At 41.7% G+C, this 20,233-nt stretch overlaps 1 protein-coding gene across 1 annotated transcript in view; it reads right to left on the bottom strand.

Annotated features, from left to right (window-relative positions):
• LOC123749651 (uncharacterized) overlaps positions 1–20,233 on the bottom strand; it is a 26,059-nt gene that overhangs the window by 1,021 nt on the left and 4,805 nt on the right. The window contains exons 2-3 of the mRNA XM_069338552.1: positions 10,511–10,616; positions 1–132 (exon numbers count right to left, since the gene is read on the bottom strand). The exon at positions 1–132 is cut by the window's left edge and continues 1,021 nt beyond it. Coding sequence (XP_069194653.1) covers positions 1–132; positions 10,511–10,616 — 238 coding nt within the window. The remainder of the gene's footprint in view (positions 133–10,510; positions 10,617–20,233) is intronic.

Here is a 20,233-nt window from a genome sequence, read left to right on the forward strand (position 1 = left end):
GGCACGGCGCCTCGCGTGGGTGGCAGGGCGTCTCGCGTGGGTGGCAGGGCGTCTCGCGTGGGTGGCACAGCGTCTCGCGTGAGTGGCAGGGCGTCTCGCGTGGGTGGCACGACGTCTCGAATTTCTCTCCAGCTAACAGAGGGCTATTTTGAAGCCTCTGCATTTCCTATTCCATCTACATCTCCCCCACCCTACCCCATCACCTCACCTTACACTCTCCCCCTCGCTCTCCCCCTCACCGCCCCCCCACACCCCTCACCGGCCCCCTCACTCCTCCCCTCCGCCCCCGCACCGTAGATGGTCAATACCAGAGCCTCACGTGGCTCCAGGACTGATCTCCCTAACAACAACAACCTCACACTGTTTATATAGTCGTATCTGCTTCCTGCTGGCAGTACTCACTCTCTCTCTCTCTCTCTCTCTTGCTCTCGCTCTAGCTCTCGCTCTAGCTCTCGCTCTCGCTCTCTCTCTCTCTCTCTCTCTCTCTCTCTCTCTCTCTCTCTCTCTCTCTCTCTCTCTCTCTCTCTCTCTCTCTCTCTCTCTCTCTCTCTCTCTCTCTCTCTCTCTTTCTCTCTCTCTCATTTGTTACGTTGGTCAGCCTTGCTGTAGTTCCCGCCGTTAGTTACAGTAATCTTGAACTTGGAGTTATCAAGGCGTCCAGCGTACACCTACCAACCCTTCCCAGGAGGAAATCCACGACACAATTAGCTTCCTAGTACCTATTTATTGCTTCATGAATAGATGCAGTACATGGAAGGAAATGTTCCCAATCGTTTCGGTCCTGCCTTAAGTTTTAAGCCTTAGGTACCTAGATTTTAAGTTTTTAAAAGACTGTTACCGTTTTAAGTCGACAACGAACAGTACTGTGCTGACCTTTTTTTTTTTATTTATGTGCGCAATGGAGAAGAAATTAATTGTGATGTAAACCATTCCTTGTTGTATCCGGCCTCCTGTTGTCTCCACTCTTGTATTTGTTTGAGAACCTCAGAAAATTGTATATATTTAAAACACGTTTGGTAAATCCCAGTACAAAACGACAGCCCCCAAACATCCTCCTTCTTCATCTACTTAGGTCAAACGTGTTCGTCTGACCTACTTGTTTGTAAACAGCGTTCACAAACAAATAGGTAAAATGTGTGCGTTTGTGTGTGCTCTCTTATTTCTGTTTGGATTATCGAGCTTAAGCTCTTGGCCGTAACCTTCTCAGCCAATGCAGTCGTCTAATGCACTTTAAATGTGTGGCTACGTCTGTGATTAAACAAAAATGCACTACCTCCCAATCTATAGTGTTTCCCCTAATATATCTGCTTTCGAAACTGCGGATGACTTAGATTTATTACTTATACTCTAGTCAGCTCTTTTTCCTGTTATTCTAAACCAAATTTTTTTCTCATCTCTGTGGCTCATCTGTGTCTCATCTCTCACCTCATCTGTGTAAAGCACTCACCTATGTGAGGCTGCTTTAACTACCTGCAACGACTACATTGCTAACAGGACTAACCCCCAGTGGTGGTCACTATACCACTGGAACTAATCCCAGTGGTGATCACTATACCACTGGAACTAATCCCAGTGGTGATCACTATACCACTGGAACTAATCCCAGTGGTGATCACTATACCACTGGAACTAATCCCAGTGGTGGTCACTATGCCACTGGAACTAATCCCAGCGGATTAGTTTAGATTGTTTAGATTGATTGTTCAATAAACCCTTGAACTATATGTTTAACACTTCTCTAACCCTGTCCATGGAGGACAGAAGAAAATGTATATAAGTTGGTTAGCATTGCAAATGTGTGGCCACGTCTGTGGTAGAAAATAATAATAATAAAAAAAAACTGTACACTCGAGTAGGAATCAACACATGAAATGCCCCCGATGCAATCAAAGGCACTTAAGGTTATAGTTTCCATCTTTGCATTCTTGTGCTATCGGTATTCATTGTGAACATTCCCTCTTTACCCACCCTGTCTAGTTCTGTCAGTATTTTGTATGTCTCTCTCATGTCTCCTCTCTTCCTTGCTTTTCTCGCATCATTTTGTCCACCTCGTTCAACCTTTCTTCGTGTGTGTGCGTATGGGTGAATGGGCATGTGTGCTTTCTTCACGATTGCTTTTGTGTATGTGGACATGTACATACGAATATGCATGTGTGTGTACGTGTGTTTGTGTGCGCATCTATGTGCGTATGTGCGTGTGCGTACATGAAAATACATATTTGGGTACATTAACATAATATCTATTCAGGTCTCATAACAGTTATACAACTAGATTCATCTCAGTAGAGAAATGCAATATAAATTGAACGCAGTAGCCAAGCATCCTCTAGCGTTCTTAAACCCAGCACCAAATGACTGTAGAATGGACGCTCCGATCTCAAAGTGTACCCCAATCATCCCATGGGGCACGTCCTTGAAACCAGCGGGGTTTCTTTCAATTAGGATATTTGTACATGCTGCTATGGCGATATGTTCACTCATAGGATGAGTGACGCTGCCCAATACTGTCCCTCCTGGCTGCTTGTTCATTCACAGGATGAGTGACGCCTCCCAGTGCTGTCACTATGAGAGTATGTTCACTCATAGGATGAGTGACACTGCCCGATACTGTCACTATGGCGGTGTGTCCATTCATAGGATGAGTGACACTGCCCGATACTGTCACTATGGCGGTGCGTCCACTCATAGGATGAGTGACAGTGCCCGATACTGTCACTATGGCGGTGTGTCCACTCTTAGGATGAGTGACACTGCCTGATACTGTCACTATGGCGGTGTGTCCACTCTTAGGATGAGTGACACTGCCTGATACTGTCACTATGGCGGTGTGTCCACTCATAGGATGAGTGACACTTCCCAATAAACTCGCCCTTCGGGACCACATGTAAATGGGAGTCGTCAACCACAAGGGAGCACAAAAGAAGGTGTCTGAATCACCAGAGATGGAGGTCAAGGGTTCGTAACACACACATCGACCTTATTTAAGGTTTGCTGCCCCTTATCCTTCCTCAGCCCAGCGTCTGAGGAGCATCTGGCTCGACTCAGCTAGGCCAGACGTGTGTCATCTTGCCAGCATTATTGTCACACACTCTAATTGCATTTGCAGGCTTGTTGTGTAGGGTGCTTGGGTCATTATGGTTATTCTTGCTTCACACGGAAGTTGTATACTCACCTAGTTGTACTCACCCAGTTGTGCTTGCGGGGGTTGAGCTTTGGCTCTTTGGTCCCGCCTCTCAACTGTTGTTGGAAATTTCCAACACTTAATTACTAATATTCAGTACATTAAGAAACTATTCTAACAGATTGTTTGGAAACAGCTAAGACGGGTTTGTCGTTTTTTCCTTAATTATCCTAACATATTTTCCTCCTTGTCGCTGTAATATATGAAGGTTACAAAGCTGAATTTAACAGAATGTTTCGTCTTCTAATTAAGGGAAAGTTTTTTCTAATAATATGATCAGACACAAAGTTGTCTGATCTGCTTACTGGTTCGTAGTAACAAGTTCCATCATATTGCGTTTGCTTATATTTAGCTCTGATAGTCATTTGTTGAATCAGGTCATCCAGTAGTTTCTTTCAATGTTTCTATCAGGCTAACGATTTTTTGCGTCACGAAGCAAACACGAAGAAGGAGTGAAAATCAAGAGAAAGTTCATTTACATAAATCATAAAGAAAATAGACCTAAATACTGGCCCCTTGTGACGACATTAACGCCATCTGTTGACCGCACCTGACCACATTTTATGTTCCCGGTAGAAGGCTGTCCGCCGGGGACGCGACGAAACATCCAGTCTTTCTGAAGTCTCTCATCTCTCCCCCGCACCGCCTCCTGTAGTTGATTTCATGCAGCAACATTTTTCCGGATTAGCTGCTCACACATAAATATAAGTTATAACTGAATTATAGGGATTAGCTGTTCTTTCACAACTACACAGTGATGAGCTGATCAATAACTATAAAAAGAGAGGGATTAGCTGATCATCGATAGATATAAAGTGGGAATGATTAGCTAATCATCAATAGATACAAAGAGGGAATAATTAGCTACTCATCAATACAGAAAAAAAGAATTATTAGCTAATCATCAATAGATACATAGAGGAAATGATTAGCTATTCATCTGCAAATTCCAAGAGACTGATTAGCTAAGCATCAATAGCTACAGAGAGGGAATCACAAATTGTAACAAAGGGAACACTTACTTAATCATAAATTGTAAGAGAGAGGGAACAATTAGTTAAATATCAATAGCTATTAGGTAACCATCAGCAATAACAAGAAAAACTATACTACCAGATGTCTGTCACGTGCTTACTTATAATTATATAAGGTTTCTTCAGCGCTCTCTCTCTCCCCCCCCTCTCTCTCTCTCTCTCTCTCTCTCTCTCTCTCTCTCTCTCTCTCTCTCTCTCTCTCTCTCTCTCTCTCTCTCTCTCTCTCTCTCTCTCTCTCTCTCTATCTCTCCCCCTCTCTCCGTCTCTCTCTCTCTCTCCCTCTCTAAAAGCCACCCTGCTCTTCCCCCTCCAACCATCGACTGCCCCTTATCTCCCCCTAATTACCATATGGGGATTCACCCTAACCATGCCTCCACATGTTCTTCAGAGAGGGGGAGAGTGAGGGGGTCATGGTGAGGGAACGAACAGGGGCTGGGAAGAGGGGGAGGGGATGGAGAGGGGCAGTGAGGGGAAACAAAGGGCCGAGAGGGGAGTAAGGGAAGAATGACAAAGGGAGCTGCAGTGAGAATTCGTTATTAGACGTTGTAGGGATGGTGGTGATTTAATTATTGCACTCGTTAATGCTATTATCTCAATTAGTCAAGCCATTATTAACTCCTTTTTTCGGCTTGGTACTCAAGCTCGTTTATACAGTGAATGGGTAAGTGGTTAGGGAGGGGATTTTGTTTTTTATTATTATTATTTTCTACCACAGACGTGGCCACACATTTACAATGCTAACCAGCATATATAAATTTTCTTCTGTCCGCCATGGACAGGGGGACAGATGTGTTAAACATATAGTTCAGGGATTTATTGAACAATCAACCACAGAAGGTGACTGTAGTGCTTTAAAATGCTAATCTAACCTACAGACATAAATACATAGGTACACAGAGTTACGTCTGCCCTACATAAAGTGGTCGATGTCTTTTACATAGTGTCATTAACGTGCATTTACAAAGGTGAAATGTAATTCTCATCAGCTTCCACTTATACTTTATATACATACATATACATATGCACACATATACATATAAATATACATGAAACAGGAATTTCCTTAAGTACTTTCGTATATTAAATACATCTTCAGATGGACCTTCTGAAGATGTATTTAATATACGAAAGTACTTAAGGAAATTCCTGTTTCATTTTTCCTTCGTGGTCTGACATTGTCACATTCTTAATCACGTGTTTATTTTCGTGATATACACACATATATATACATATATTATTAAATATGACCGAAAAAGTAAGATTAATAATTCTAACACGAATTTTCTCTATCTTTCTTACGTTTCTTTTCACTGTTGATGGTAATTCAAAGATCAATTCTCCAAAATTCATTTTTATTTCTAGTCTGACGCGACACTTGAGCGCGTTTCGTAAAACTTATTACATTTTCAAAGACTTTAGTTTACAAACACACAACTGAAACTGAATAGAGCTTTGCACATCTTCGAGTTCTTATCTACATTTGATTGAGGTGGATTGTAACACCGCTCATTTGTACCAAACCACTCTAAAGTGTACCACTATAATGGAACACCACTCTAATGGAAACACTACTTATCCTGAGTAACACTTCCCCATTGGTTGCACTTGGTAACACTGTTATGGGCTGACATATGATGGTTACACCGGGACTACAGAGGACACTGCCAACCCGGAGATGCTAACACAGGATAAAATACGCTGCCACCATCTGCCTTTGACCATTGAGACTATATCAAGCAACGAGGCAAGAAACATTGCTTGACTTGGAGAGTACTTTCTATGACTGTCATTAATTATGAAAACGGTTGTCAGCCACTATATCCAAAAGGCTAAGAGGATTCAACAATTGACACAGACGGGAAATTTAACATGATTTATTAAAGACCAAAATTATGTCAATCACCACTTATAAATCCTACTCTAACACTGGCAAAAAATTAAGAAATTAGGACATGGAACAAAAACTCAGAGATCACACACATTACCTTAAGATATCTGTCTCTCCCTGGCTGAGGTGTTCTTCACAGCCCTCTCTGGACCCCGGTGTCCGGCACTCTCCGTTTACTAAGTCCCTACAGGCCTTCTGTATACAACCCCCACAGGGGGGAGGGGGGAGATCTGCTGTTACTACCTGCCCCAAGAGTGTACAAACACTAAAGAAATATTTCAATAAGCTTGTTTGACATTCACCATACACTCTTCAGGAGAAGAGTTATTAATTACGTGTGTGGCTGACCTCTGACCTGGCCAAAAGGGGGAGATCCAAGGATGTTTACACATAAGAATCTGGAGTCTAATTCCCTTGCATGAAATATTACATACTTGAAACTATGCTGACTAAGACTAACCCAGGAATTTTTAATCAATAAACAAGATAAACTGGAGGTCATCTGGGCTGACCTCTTGGAGAAGGCTTCCCTGGGTGTGAACTCTTAAGAGGAGGGGGGAGGTCACGGGTGTTACAGGATGAGGTGAAAACGAACTTTCAACAATGGGTATTAAATTCTAACACAAGACAGAACACGAAACAATGGGTATTGAATGGAAGTAATTGTAGAAAGCCTATTGGTCCATATTTCTTGATGCTTCTATATTGGAGCGGAGTTTTGAAGTGGGTAGAATATAGTTGTGCATTAATTGGCTGTTGAATGCTGGTGTTGACTTCTTGATGTGTAGTGCCTCGCAGACGTCAAGCCGCCTGCTATCGCTGTATCTATTGATGATTTCCGTGTTGTTTGCTAAGATTTCTCTGGTGATGGTTTGTTTGTGGGAAGAGATTATATGTTCCTTAATGGAGCCCTGTTGCTTATGCATCGTTAAACTGTAACACCACCCTAAAATGTACCACTATAATGGAACACCACTATAATGGAACACTAAACTATCCTGAGTAACACTTCCCCATTGGTTGCACTTGGTAACACTTATGGGCTGACATATGATGGTTACACCGGGACTACAAAGTACACTGCCAACAAGGAGATGCTAACACAGGATGAAATACGCTGCCACCATCTGCCTTTGACCATTGAAACTATATCAAGCAACGAGGCAAGAAACATTGCTTGACTTGGAGAGTACTTTCTATGACTGTCATTTTGTCTCAATAAACTGAGTTTATTGAGACCAAAATTATGTAAATCACCACTTATAAATCCTATTCTAACACTGGCAAAAAGTTAAGAAATTTGGACATGGAACAAGAACTCAGAGATCACACACATTACCTTAAGCTATCTGTCTCTCCCTGGCTGAGATGTTCTTCACAGCCCCGCTCTCGATCCCGGTGTACCGCACTCTGACCTTCCTATGTTTCTACAGGCCCTCTATATACAACCCCCACAGGGGGAGGGGGAGATCTGCTGTTGCTACCCATCAAAAGTGTACAAACACTCAAGAAATATTTCAAAAAGCTTGTTTGACATTCATCATACACTCTTCAAGAGAGGAGTTATTAATTACATGTGTGACTGACCTCTGACCTGGCCAAAAGGGGGAGATCCAGGGATGTTTACACATAAGAATCTGGAGTCTAATTTCCTTGCATGAAATATTACATACTTGAAACTATGCTGACTAAGACTAACCCAGGAATTTTTAATCAATATACAAGATAAACCGGAGGTCATCTGGGCTGACCTCTTGGAGAAGGCTTCCCTGGGTGTGAACTCTAAGGGGGGGGGGGGAGGTCCTGGGTGTTACTGCTCAGAGATCACACACATTACCTTAAGCTATCTGTCCCTCCCTGGCTGAGATGTTTTTCACAGCCCCGCTCTCGATCCCGGTGTACCGCACTCTGACCTTCCTATGTTCCTACAGGCCCTCTATATACAACCCCCACAGGGGGAGGGGGAGATCTGCTGTTGCTACCCACCAAAAGTGTACAAACACTCAAGAAATATTTCAAAAAGCTTGTTTGACATTCATCATACACTCTTCAAGAGAGGAGTTATTAATTACATGTGTGACTGACCTCTGACCTGGCCAAAAGGGGGAGATCCAGGGATGTTTACACATAAGAATCTGGAGTCTAATTTCCTTGCATGAAATATTACATACTTGAAACTATGCTGACTAAGACTAACCCAGGAATTTTTAATCAATATACAAGATAAACCGGAGGTCATCTGGGCTGACCTCTTGGAGAAGGCTTCCCTGGGTGTGAACTCTAAGGGGGGGGGGGGAGGTCCTGGGTGTTACAAAACGCCTGGAAAGAGGCGTTAAGAGCCTCGTTGGACGTAGAATCTCTGTTTACCAACGTACCTGTGGATGAAACAATCGGGATGATAGCCGACAGAGTGTACCGTGATCCAGCCTGTACTCCTCTAGACATACCAGAAAACAGTCTAAGGAAACTACTCCAAGCTTGTACTAAAGAGGCACCCTTCTTGAGCCCGGATGGACACATGTATAAGCAAGTAGATGGGGGTTGCCATGGGTTCTCCCCGAGGTGTCCTGTTTGCAAACTTCTACATGGGTACCATCGAGCAAAAAGTCTTAGTCGACATGAACTTGAAACCGGCCATATACTGCAGGTATGCTGACGACATTTTTACACAGGTACCTGATGTCAGACATCTGCAGGAGCTGAAGGAGGCATTTGAGCAGAATTCTGTGTTGCGTTTCACTTACGAGATGGAGAAGGATGGGAAGCTGCCCTTTCTAGATGTAACAGTCATGGAAAGGAGCGGAGTTTTCTACACTGCAGTCTACACTAAGGAAACAAACATAGGAATGTGCCTGAATGCCAACAGTGACTGCCCGGACAGGTACAAGAGGAGTGTTGTTAACCCTTTATGTCGACCGTGCCCTCAGCCACAGCTCAGAATGGAAGCAAGTCGACGAAGAACTCTGTAGGGTAAGGCAGGTCCTAGTCAACAACGGCTTCTCCAATGGTTTCGTGGAAGACATCATAAGAAGGAAAGTGAAACGCCATGCAACCTCTGAAGAAACAACTAACACAACACCTATACCCCCTATTAGACTATTTTACAGGAACTTCTTTTCCACAGCCCATAAAACGGAGGAAAGGGTCCTGAAAGATATTGTTAGTAGAAACGTTATCCCTACAGACAAAAATCAGAAGATACAACTGACGATTTACTATAAAACCAGAAAAACGGCCAGCCTACTCATGAGAAACTCTCCAGACACAAAGCAGAACGCTTTAAAAAGAGACCAACGTCGTCTATGCCTTCAAATGCCCTCTTGGGGACTGTAAGCCTCAAAAAAAACAGTATATTGGCAAGACAACAACATCTCTTTCCAGGCGTTTAACGATGCATAAGCAACAGGGCTCCATTAAGGAACATATAATCTCTTCCCACAAACAAACCATCACTAGAGAAATCTTAGCAAACAACACAGAAATCATCAATAGATACAGCGATAGCAGGCGGCTTGACGTCTGCGAGGCACTACACATCAAGAAGTCAACACCAGCAATCAACAGCCAATTAATGCACAACTATATTCTACCCACTTCAAGACTCCGCTCCAATATAGAAGCATCAAGAAATATGGACCAATAGGCTTTCTACAATTACTTCCATTCAATACCCATTGTTTCGTGTTCTGTCTTGTGTTAGAATTTAATACCCATTTAATACCCAATGTTGAAAGTTCGTTTTCTCCTCATCCACCTCACTCAAATGTAGATAAAAACTCGAAGATGTGCAAAGCTCTATTCAGTTTCAGTTGTGTGTTTGTAAACTAAAGTCTTTGAAAATGTAATAAGTTTTACGAAACGCGCTCAAGTGTCGCGTCAGACTAGAAATAAAAATGAATTTTGGAGAATTGATCTTTGAATTACCATCAACAGTGAAAAGAAACGTAAGAAAGATAGAGAAAATTCGTGTTAGAATTATTAATCTTACTTTTTCGGTCATATTTAATAATATATGTCTACAGGAAAGACTGCTACCAAAATATACTAATATATAAATATTCATATATACATACATACACATATACACACACACACATACATTTATGGCTCTCCTACTCTGAGAGGGTAAGATAGCTGATAGAGAAACTAGTGTGTTATTAAGTTTCCCATTTCATTTCCCTTCATTTCCCAACCCCTGAAGATGATTAAGATGCTTTTACAAGCTCAGGTTATATAGTTACATCACATACATTGTATAATTGATACATTACATGGTCAGTCTTGGGTACAAGTCCAATATATCATCAAGGGGATATATGGAGGGGACTGGCAGCCAGCCCACTAGCCCTTGCTCTCTGCTAGCGGCTGAATCTCTTAGGGAGTCCCTTGTGATATGTGTGAACTCACATATTTGTGCCTGCAGGATCGAGCATTGACTCTTGGATCCGCGGAGTGCAACCTTGGATTGCCAATGAGCAATCTGAGAGCAGCGGTACACCAAGAACTTGTAGATCTGAGGCAAAGTGAAATCGACACCAGTAATTCCATCTATCATCATACTATCATGCAAGAGGAGCCACACATCTATGGTTCATCCAATAAAATCAGCAGACTTCTAGATGTTACTACTGCTAGGCTTAGACTAGGTTTCAAGTATCTCTGGGAATTCTCATTATCTGCTGATGTAGACCTGACCAAATGTAAACTGTGTCAACAAAATTATTCGCACACCCTCCGTCACTATGTGATGGAGTGCGAAAAGAATTAAATATACTTAGCATTAGAGATAGAATATTTGAAATTAATCTTATGATGGGACTAAAGCTGCTGCGTGATAACAAAAACAACATTGTGTCAGTTGCACTGTTAGAACACATACGAAATGGAACTAGCGAGTCTAAATGGATTCAAAGAACTGCCACTCATATTAAAATGATGGGACTGCACGATGTATATACAGATGAAAGAGTACAGCACTTCCTTCCACCCTGGCAGATAGTACCTTTTGACATCCTGACCCCTGCATACCCCACCAAGAAACTAATCACAAGCAACCCTCATGCTCAGCTTGCTGCTAAATTAAGCACCATAGAACACATTCACAATATACAAGCTGAAAACAACATTGCACAGACCATATACACTGACGGATCACTCAATACAGCTACAGGGAGGGCAGGAAGTGCTGTTATTGCTCATCAGCCCGATGGCAGCACAATTCAAAGAAATATCCGAATTAGTAACTGGGCGTCCACAATGCAAGCCGAGTTGGTAGCGATACTGGTAGCACTCGAAATTATTGACAACACTGAAGTAGACAGCTTAATTATTTCTGACTCCCTATCCTCACTACGAGCAATAAACAGTTTGCAATCAAGTAATAACGTGCTTGTCTTGGAAGCTAGACGTAGATATATAAGAATACTTAGCAAGAGGGTAAATATAAAAATGTTGTGGATTCCTTCTCACATTGGCATGCAGGAACATGACAAAGTTGACGCCCTTGCTAAGGCTGCAGTAAATAAAGACAGTATTGAACGGAATCTTGAGTTATCAAATAGGTCCCTTAAAAATGTCATTAGACGAGAACTGGATGGATTTGAAGAAAGTAGAACAGTGCAAACTGGAACTAGCAGGTCCATTGTTCATCACATTGAAATGTGTGAAGTAAAACATGTGTATGGGGCAAGTAACAAAGTCAGTAGATTAACAGATGTTGTCACAGCTCGTATAAGACTTCGCTACAAGTATCTCTGGCAGTTCGGCTTGTATAAGGATCTAGATGAAGTAAAGTGTAAAGTGTGTGGACATAGGCAGGGACACACACTCGAACACTATATCTTGGATTGTTGTAAAATTGATCCTTTTAGAGATAAATCTAAGCTCACTCTGTATGATATGGCAACCTATCTTATTACCATGGATAAATTACCTGAAATCCTTGCACTGTACTTGCATTTTGCTTCCAGTAGATGAACGACATATGAGATTCAGAAACAAGTAGTGTATTGTGAGGACTAATAATAAACAGAAGCTCCCCTATGACTCTGTAATATTCCCATTGGCCAAACTATTATGTATTAACGACAAGACCTACCATTAATGTATGATGACTTACTGTAAATATGTAGCTCTTGTAATAGCACTTTCTCTGTAACTAGCTGACATTGTATCTATAAGGTGTGAAGGATTGAAGAAATTGTTTATGTAATAATCTAAGATGAGGTCTGATAAAGACCTTTTGTGCCCTCTGTAATGTTTTTGCGCTACCGCTCACAGGATGAGTATGGGGTGCACAATAAACTAGCCGCCTTCGGCGGCAACAAAAGTGCGAAAAGATACGTGAATTCAGAGACAGTTCTATAACCAATGTTCCAACGATGTGTAAATATTTCATTCAAAATCATCGGCTACCAGAAATTTTAGCCAAATATCCCCAGTTTGATAACTTTAGATAGTAACTGACTGTAACCTATCCACCGCTGCCCACTGGATGGGGGGCGGTGTGCAGGACAAACATATCAATTTAGACACTAGCTCTCCACATATGTCATTTGTTTAATTTAGAAACTGTACTTGTGGTCGATCTCGAACCCATTGTTGATGTGACGACTTATACTGAATTTTGTAACTAGTTCACCAAGATTGTAACTTGCTTAGCTAAATGAATTGTGGGGTTCAGTCCCTGAGCCCATTATGTGCCTCTGTAACCCTTTCCACTACCACCCACAAGATGGGTATGGGGTGCATAATAAATGAATTAAACTGAGCTGGATCCCGCCTTTCTAGCCATCGGTTGTTTACAGCAATGACTCCTGTCCCATTTCCCTATCATAACTAGTTTTAAAATTATGAAAAGAGTTTGCTTCCACAACCTGCTCCGTAAGTGCATTCCATTTTTCCACACTACTCTCACGCTAAAAGAAAACTTCCTAACATCTCTGTGACTCATCTGAGTTTCCAGCTTCCACCCATGTCCCCTCGTTCTGTTACTATTCCGTGTGAACATTTCATCTATTTTCACTTTTTCAATTCCCCTGAATATTTTATACATTCCTATAATATCCCCCCCCCCCCCCCCCCCCCACTCCGTTCTTTTTTATAGTGTCGTAAGTTTCAGTTCCTTCAGGCGCTCTTCATATCCCATCCCTAGTAACCCTGGGACGAGCCTCGTTGCGAACTTCTGAACGTTTTCCAGTTTCCTTATGTGTTTCTTCAGGTGTGGACTCCATGATGGGGCTGCATACTTTTTTTTTCCTACCACAGACGTGGCCACACATTTACAATGCTAACCAGCATATGTACATTTTCTTCTGTCCTCCATGGACAGGGTTAGAGATTAGTTAAACATATACTTCAGGGATTTATTGAACAATCAACCACAGAAGGAGAGTCGGTGCTCTTAAAATGCTAATTTTAATTTAAAGATTTTATAACGCTGCATACTCTAAGACTGGTCTCACATAGGCAGTGTAAAGCGCCCTAAAAGCCTCCTCACTTAGGTTTCTGAATGATGTTCTAATTTTTCCCTGTGTAGAGTACGCTGCTGTCGTTATCCTATTTATATGTGCCTCAGGAGTTTGACTAGGTGTTACATCCACTCACAGGTCTCTTTCTCGAGTCACCACAGGTAGGCAGTTCCCCTTCATTGTGCACTGTCCCTTTGGTCTCCTATCACCTGATCCCATTTTCATAACTTTGCCTTTACTCGTGTTGAACTCCAGTAGTCATTTCTCTGACCATCTCTGCAACCTGTTGTAACGGGGGTTGGGGGAAATAGCTCTATCTTGTCCATTATTCCACCCCCCAGTTAACTAACGAGGCCGGGGGAAACAGCTCTCTCTGGTCCGTTATCCCGTCCCCAGTTAGCTAACTATTCTAGAGCACCTCCAGAGTTCCTAAGGCAACCTCTCTCGTTCAACACCTTGTAACCTTGGTATTTGACTACCTAGGTGCTAAGACTACAAGGCGCCGTAACTTGATCAGCTACCCGCAACTCTAGAGAGAACTCTAGAATACAGAATCATTGCCACAAAACGTATAAGAGAAACCGAAAGGAAAGAAATGAATAGTGAAGTAATTAGTGAGGGTTTGGGGTGAGAGGCAGAGAGGTGGGAGGAGCGAGGAGGGTCATTAGTTGAAAGTGAGAGTTTAGAGAGGGGTGGAGGGAGAGGTGTAGATAGGTAGAAGTAGAAGAGTAGATAGTAGAAGACGAAATGCTGCCACCATCCATTCTAGACCATTACATACAAGACAAGGAATGGAACTTGTCTGTATCACAATATTCTCAAAAGATGTTATTACCAGGTCATTATTAATCTGTCCCATCTTTATCAGGTATCAACTCCAAACATAGGGGATACAGTTAAAGGCCATTTAAATAATAAATTCAATTATATTTCACATACTAAGTATCATAATTTAAGCAATGTTCAAGATATATATATATATAAAGTGAGTCATCCTCCAAGAATCTGAGAACACTACAACTGACTGCCCCTGATCATCACACAACACTTGTAAAACACGACCAAGTCACCTTACTGTTCAACTCACCAAGTGTATGCCTATAGCTGGATAGAGGGGGGGGGGTCTATAGTTGACAGAGACTGTCTCGCCCTGCCGGCCGACAGCCCCCCCTGCTAGGGCCGTGTTCTCTGCTCTCGTGACTGCTGTTGTTCTCTTAATCCTCTCGAATCGATAGCTCTCCGAGTATATATTGGGGACCCTAGTAGTTTACTCCGCCCACAAGTAGATAGCCTCCGGCACTCTACCAAGCCACTCCTTAAACGTCGGCATGTTTGAAGGCTACCAGGCTCCAATTATGAGATTAGCAGAAGCAAGGTGAAATTCACATGATCTGACCTCAGGTCACTTGGGGTCATTAACTCTTTAGAGGTGTGAGATCTCCGGCAGACAACTGGCGCCTTCCCAAATCCCTGTCTCTGACTCATATTCTATATATATTTTAAATAAACTAAACCAAACACCTTACAGTGTTACACTGTTGAAGTCCTCTTGGAGGATCCTACAATCGTCATCTGTTACAACTCTTTCATTAATTTTGCATCATCCGCGAACATCGACACGTAGGATTCTACTCCTGTAAACATGTTATTTACGTATATTAGAAATAGAACTGGTCCCAGCACCGATCCTTGAGGTACTCCACTAGTTACTGTTTGCCAGTCCGACTTCTCGCCCCTTGCCATTACTCTCTGTCTCCTTCCTGTTAGGTAGTTCCTTACCCATGCTAGGGCCTTTCCCTGTGTGTGTGTGTGTGTGTGTGTGTGTGTGTACTCACCTAATTGTACTCACCTAATTGTGCTTGCGGGGGTTGAGCTCTGGCTCTTTGGTCCCGCCTCTCAACCGTCAATCAACTGGTGTACAGATTCCTGAGCCTACTGGGCTCTATCATATCTACATTTGAAACTGTGTATGGAGTCAGCCTCCACCACATCACTTCCTAGTGCATTCTATTTACTAACTACTCTGACACTGAAAAAGTTCTTTCTAATGTCTTTGTGGTTCATTTGGGTACTCAGCTTCCACCTGTTTTCCTTTGCGCCTGTATCACCCGTGTTAAATAATCCATCCTTGTCTACCATGTCAATTCCCCTCAGAAATTTGCATGTGGTGATCATGTCTCCCTCGAGCTCTTCTGTCTTCCAGCGACGTGAGGTGCAGTTCATGCAGCCTTTCCTCATAACTCATGTCTCTTAGTTCTGGTACTAGCCTAGTGGCATTGCAAGTCCTGTGTGTGTGTGTTTTGTGTGTGTGTCTACTCACCTAATTGTGCTTGTGGGGGTTGAGCTTTGGTTCCTTGGTCGTGCTGTAACACCCATGACCCCACCCCCCTAGAGTTCACACCCAGGGAAGCCTTCTCCAAGAGGTCAGCCCAGATGACCTCTGGATTATCTTGTATGTTGATTAAAAATTCCTGGGTTAGTCTTAGTTAGCTAGTTTCAGGTATGTAATATTTCATGATACTCTTGTCAAACATTGCAATGGAATTAGACCCCAGATTCTTATGTGTAAACATCCATGGATCTCCCCCTTTTGGCCAGGTCAGAGGTCAGTCACACCCGTAATTAATAATTCCTCTCTTGAAAAGTGTATGGTGAATGTCACACAAGCTTAATGGAAAAATTCTTGATTGTTTGTACACGTGTGGCCCGACCTCTTGCATCTTCAGTGTAGGAAACAACAGCAAATCTCCCCCACCCCCTTTTGTATATGCATATATACCCATGTATGATAGTTAGGAGAGAGAGGGCCGGACACCAGGGTCCAGAGTGGGTCTGTTAGGAACATCACACAGCCCGGGAGAGACAAAGTGAATCAACCGGATGGAGAGACAAAGGTCTTAAGGTAATGTGTGTGATCTCTGAGGTTTTGTTCCATGTCTAAATTTCTTAACTATTTGCCAGTGTTAGAGTAGGATTTAAAGTGGTGAATAGCATAATTTGTTCTCAATAAACTCATGTTAAACTTTCCGTCTGTGTCAACTGTTGGATCCTCTTAGCCTCTAGATATAGTTTGCTAACAACCGTCCCATAATTAATGACAGTTAAAGAAAGAAAGGGACTCTCCAAATCAAGCAATGTTTCTTGCCTCGTTGCTTGATATAGTTAATGGACAAGGCAGATGGTGGCAGCGTAGTTAATCCTGTGTAGCATTTCTTTTTTTTGGGTATCTTTGGTTCCAGTGTAACCAGTGGATTATTATTAGTGTTACAAATACTTTATAGGGGTGTTTCATGGCCTCCCCCCATATTTTTGTGTGTGTGTGTATGTGTGTGTGTGTGTGTGTGTGTGTGTGTGTGTGTGTGTGTGTGTGTGTGTGTGTGTGTGTGTGTGTGTGTGTGTGTGTGTGTGTGTGAGTGTGTATGTGTGTGTGTGTGTGTGTGTGTGTGTGTGTGTGTGTGTGTGTGTGTGTGTGTGTGTGTGTGTATGTGTGTGTGTGTGTGTGTGTGTGTGTGTGTGTGTGTGTGTGTGTGTGTGTGTGGGCGTGTGTGTGTGTATTTTGCACCTCATTTTCTTCACCACATTACATCTTTCATTGTATCATCTACTCACTTCTGAGTGATTTGATTCACTTCTCTGATCAGACCGTCCTCCCAAGGTTCCCTAACGTAAAGAAACTGTCGTACGAAGGTCCCATTATCCTAACCTACCAGAGGACCCAAAACAGAACAGGGGACATTATATCAATTTCGCGAACCCCTGCCGTTTTCTCAACCCGTTCTCGCAAATTCGTAAAGTCAATATTGACTTATTAACTACGTGCATAGGTGATATACTAAACATAATAGATACCCTTAAAAAGATTCATAGAAAACACCGACCTTACCTAACCTTGTTAGTATCTTAAGATAAGCATCTTATTGCTTCGTAATTACAATTATTACTTAACCTATACCTGTCATAGGTTAGGTAATAATTGTAATTACGAAGCAATAAGATGCTTATCTTAAGATACTAACAAGGTTAGGTAAGGTCGGTGTTTTCTATGAATCTTTTTAAGGGTATTTATTATGTTAAGTATGTCACCTATGCACATATTTAATAAGTCAATATTGACTAATTAAATTTGCGAGAACGGGTTGCGTTTTCTAGTACAACGGTTTTTGCCTTAGGGAGAGTATACGTCAAAATGTGACGCTCTATTAAGAGGACGGGTTGCAGAGCTCAGAAACTGTGTTTGTATTGATTACGAAGCTCGTTCGGGGCTTATTAGTCATATTTGTACCTCTCTTGTTCCTGCCCCTCCTCTGCCAAGGAAGACTGTTTATCTCTGCTCAATCTATTCTCATGACGTTTTTTCTATGTGGTGATCATGTCTCCCCTGATTTCCACTGATTTGCGGTTGAATTCTTTTAGTCTTTTACTGTGTGCTCATTCTCGTAAGCTTGGGCGAGTGTTTGGTTACATACCATTCCTCTTATTTCTGAATAGTTTTACATTTTACTCGACACATATCGGAAGGACCAGAGATTAGTTCCCGAGCATAACAGTAGCGTCTAGACACTGTTCCTCTCACCTGGTGCAAACCCCAAATATCGAGTACACAATGTGTCAACTTTGTGAAAGCATGCACTCACTTGAACATTATATTGTAGAATGTCCCATATTGACTGACTTTCGCCCTCCTGGGCTGAGGTATGCTGAACTCTGTAACTACTATATGAGTATTGGAACACTTGATGATATATTGGACTTGTACACAAGATTGACCATGTAATGTATCAATTATACAATGTATGTATGTGATGTAACTATATAACCTTACCTTGTAAAAGCATCTTAATCACCTTCAGTGGTAAAGTGCTTAATTGCACACTAGTTTCTCTATCAGCTATCTCACCCTGTCAGAGTAAAAAGAGACAAATGTATGTGTATGTATATATATGTGTATAAAGTATATGTGGAAGCTGATCAGAATTACATTTCACCTTTGTAAATGCACATTAATGACACTATGTAAAGGACACATCGAACACTTTATGTAGAGCATATGTAAATCTATGTATCTATCTATTTACGTATGAAGGTTAGCTTAGCATTTTAAAAGCATTATACAATCACCTTCAGTGGTTGATTGTTCAATAAATCCCTGAAGTATTTGTTTAACAAATTTCTCACCATGTCCATGGAGGACAGAAGATGTATATATTGTGGTTAGCATTGTAAATGTGTGGCCACGTCTGTGGTAGAAAATAATAATAATAATAATAAAAACTGGTGCACCTGTTCACCTAGCACTAAAGCGGTACAAGGGAGTTGGGCAACTGTTGTGAGTTGCATCTGGGACCTGGTCAATAGTTGGCTCATATGGAAGTACATAACCCACAGTTCAGGTGTTAACTCTGGGGTATGAAAGGTGTGAACTTTGAGTAACTTCACAAGATCTTATGCTACTCAAAGTTCAGATTTTCAAATCTGAAACTGAACTTTGTCTCGTGGTCACTTTTGACCAAGTAATTAGGTCAAATTACTTGGTCAAAATGAAATGAAATTAAATTAAATCACAATTACTTCAAATAACTACTTTTTTCTCATTTTGAGGCATTCATTCCTGTACCTCTGGTTCCTCTGTCTGTTTTTACCTGTACTTCCTCTGTGCCTTCATTCTTGCGTGCTTTGCTTTCTTACACCCTATTGATTAATTGATTATTGCCTTTCAATGTCCTCTCTGTGGACGTGGAGAGATCTGTTGATTGATTCTAAACATTAGTTATTTTTCTGCCCTGAAGGGTAAGTTTACTGGGCAGCGCTACTCATCCTGTGAGTGAACATACTGATTTTGCAGCATTTACAACACCCAATAAGAAGAAAACCCGCTGGGTTGTTCATCCAGTCACTTGTACTCACACACAGCTGAGTCTTGCTAAATTTTCTGAAGTGAATAGTTTATGAAACAAGAACATTGATGTGCATCATCGTGCATGATTTTTGTTCATTTCCAAATACTAGGAACTCAAATGTCAGAATATAGTGATAGCTCATTCACAAGAAGGTTTTAATGTATACTCCCCCTTATGCTTAATTAGATACATTGCCACGTTGATTCTAAATGTCTCTTGCTGATTTTCCTTTTGGTTACCTCCATATGAATCTATGTCTCAAATGAGGTTGTCTTTTTCCCAATCTGTCTTGCCATGGATGAAGTCCCTCATTACTAGGAGTCAAGATCCATAACAACTTGCATAAGGAATTTGTTTCTATGATTGCAAATGATACCCATTTTCTTTTTGTTATGCTCCTGTTTCGTTTTGGATTTGTACTGTATTGTGAAAGATAACATATCACCGTATCTTTGTTTTAAGGTGCCCTCCACAGAGTGTGTTGTGATTTGCCTTGGGAGAATCAAAACAGGGAACGTGATGTCCCTAACTTGCTTCCTAATTTTCTGCCTGTTCTTTAATGCTGAAACCTCCCACTAAGATTGCCACATCAACAAATCCTCAGCCATTCCTAATCAAAAGGGTCACTCAAAATCCTTCCCTGCCTTTTCAGTTTTTCTAACAGCGTAGTTCGAGAAATACTCTTTATTTGCAGTGATTCATGACAGAAATTTCTTTGATAATACTTGCATCTTGAGACGTTTCGTACATTCGCTGCATGAGTT

Source organism: Procambarus clarkii, chromosome 40 (genome assembly GCF_040958095.1).
Source record: "Procambarus clarkii isolate CNS0578487 chromosome 40, FALCON_Pclarkii_2.0, whole genome shotgun sequence".
In the NCBI taxonomy this organism is placed as follows: domain Eukaryota; kingdom Metazoa; phylum Arthropoda; class Malacostraca; order Decapoda; family Cambaridae; genus Procambarus; species Procambarus clarkii.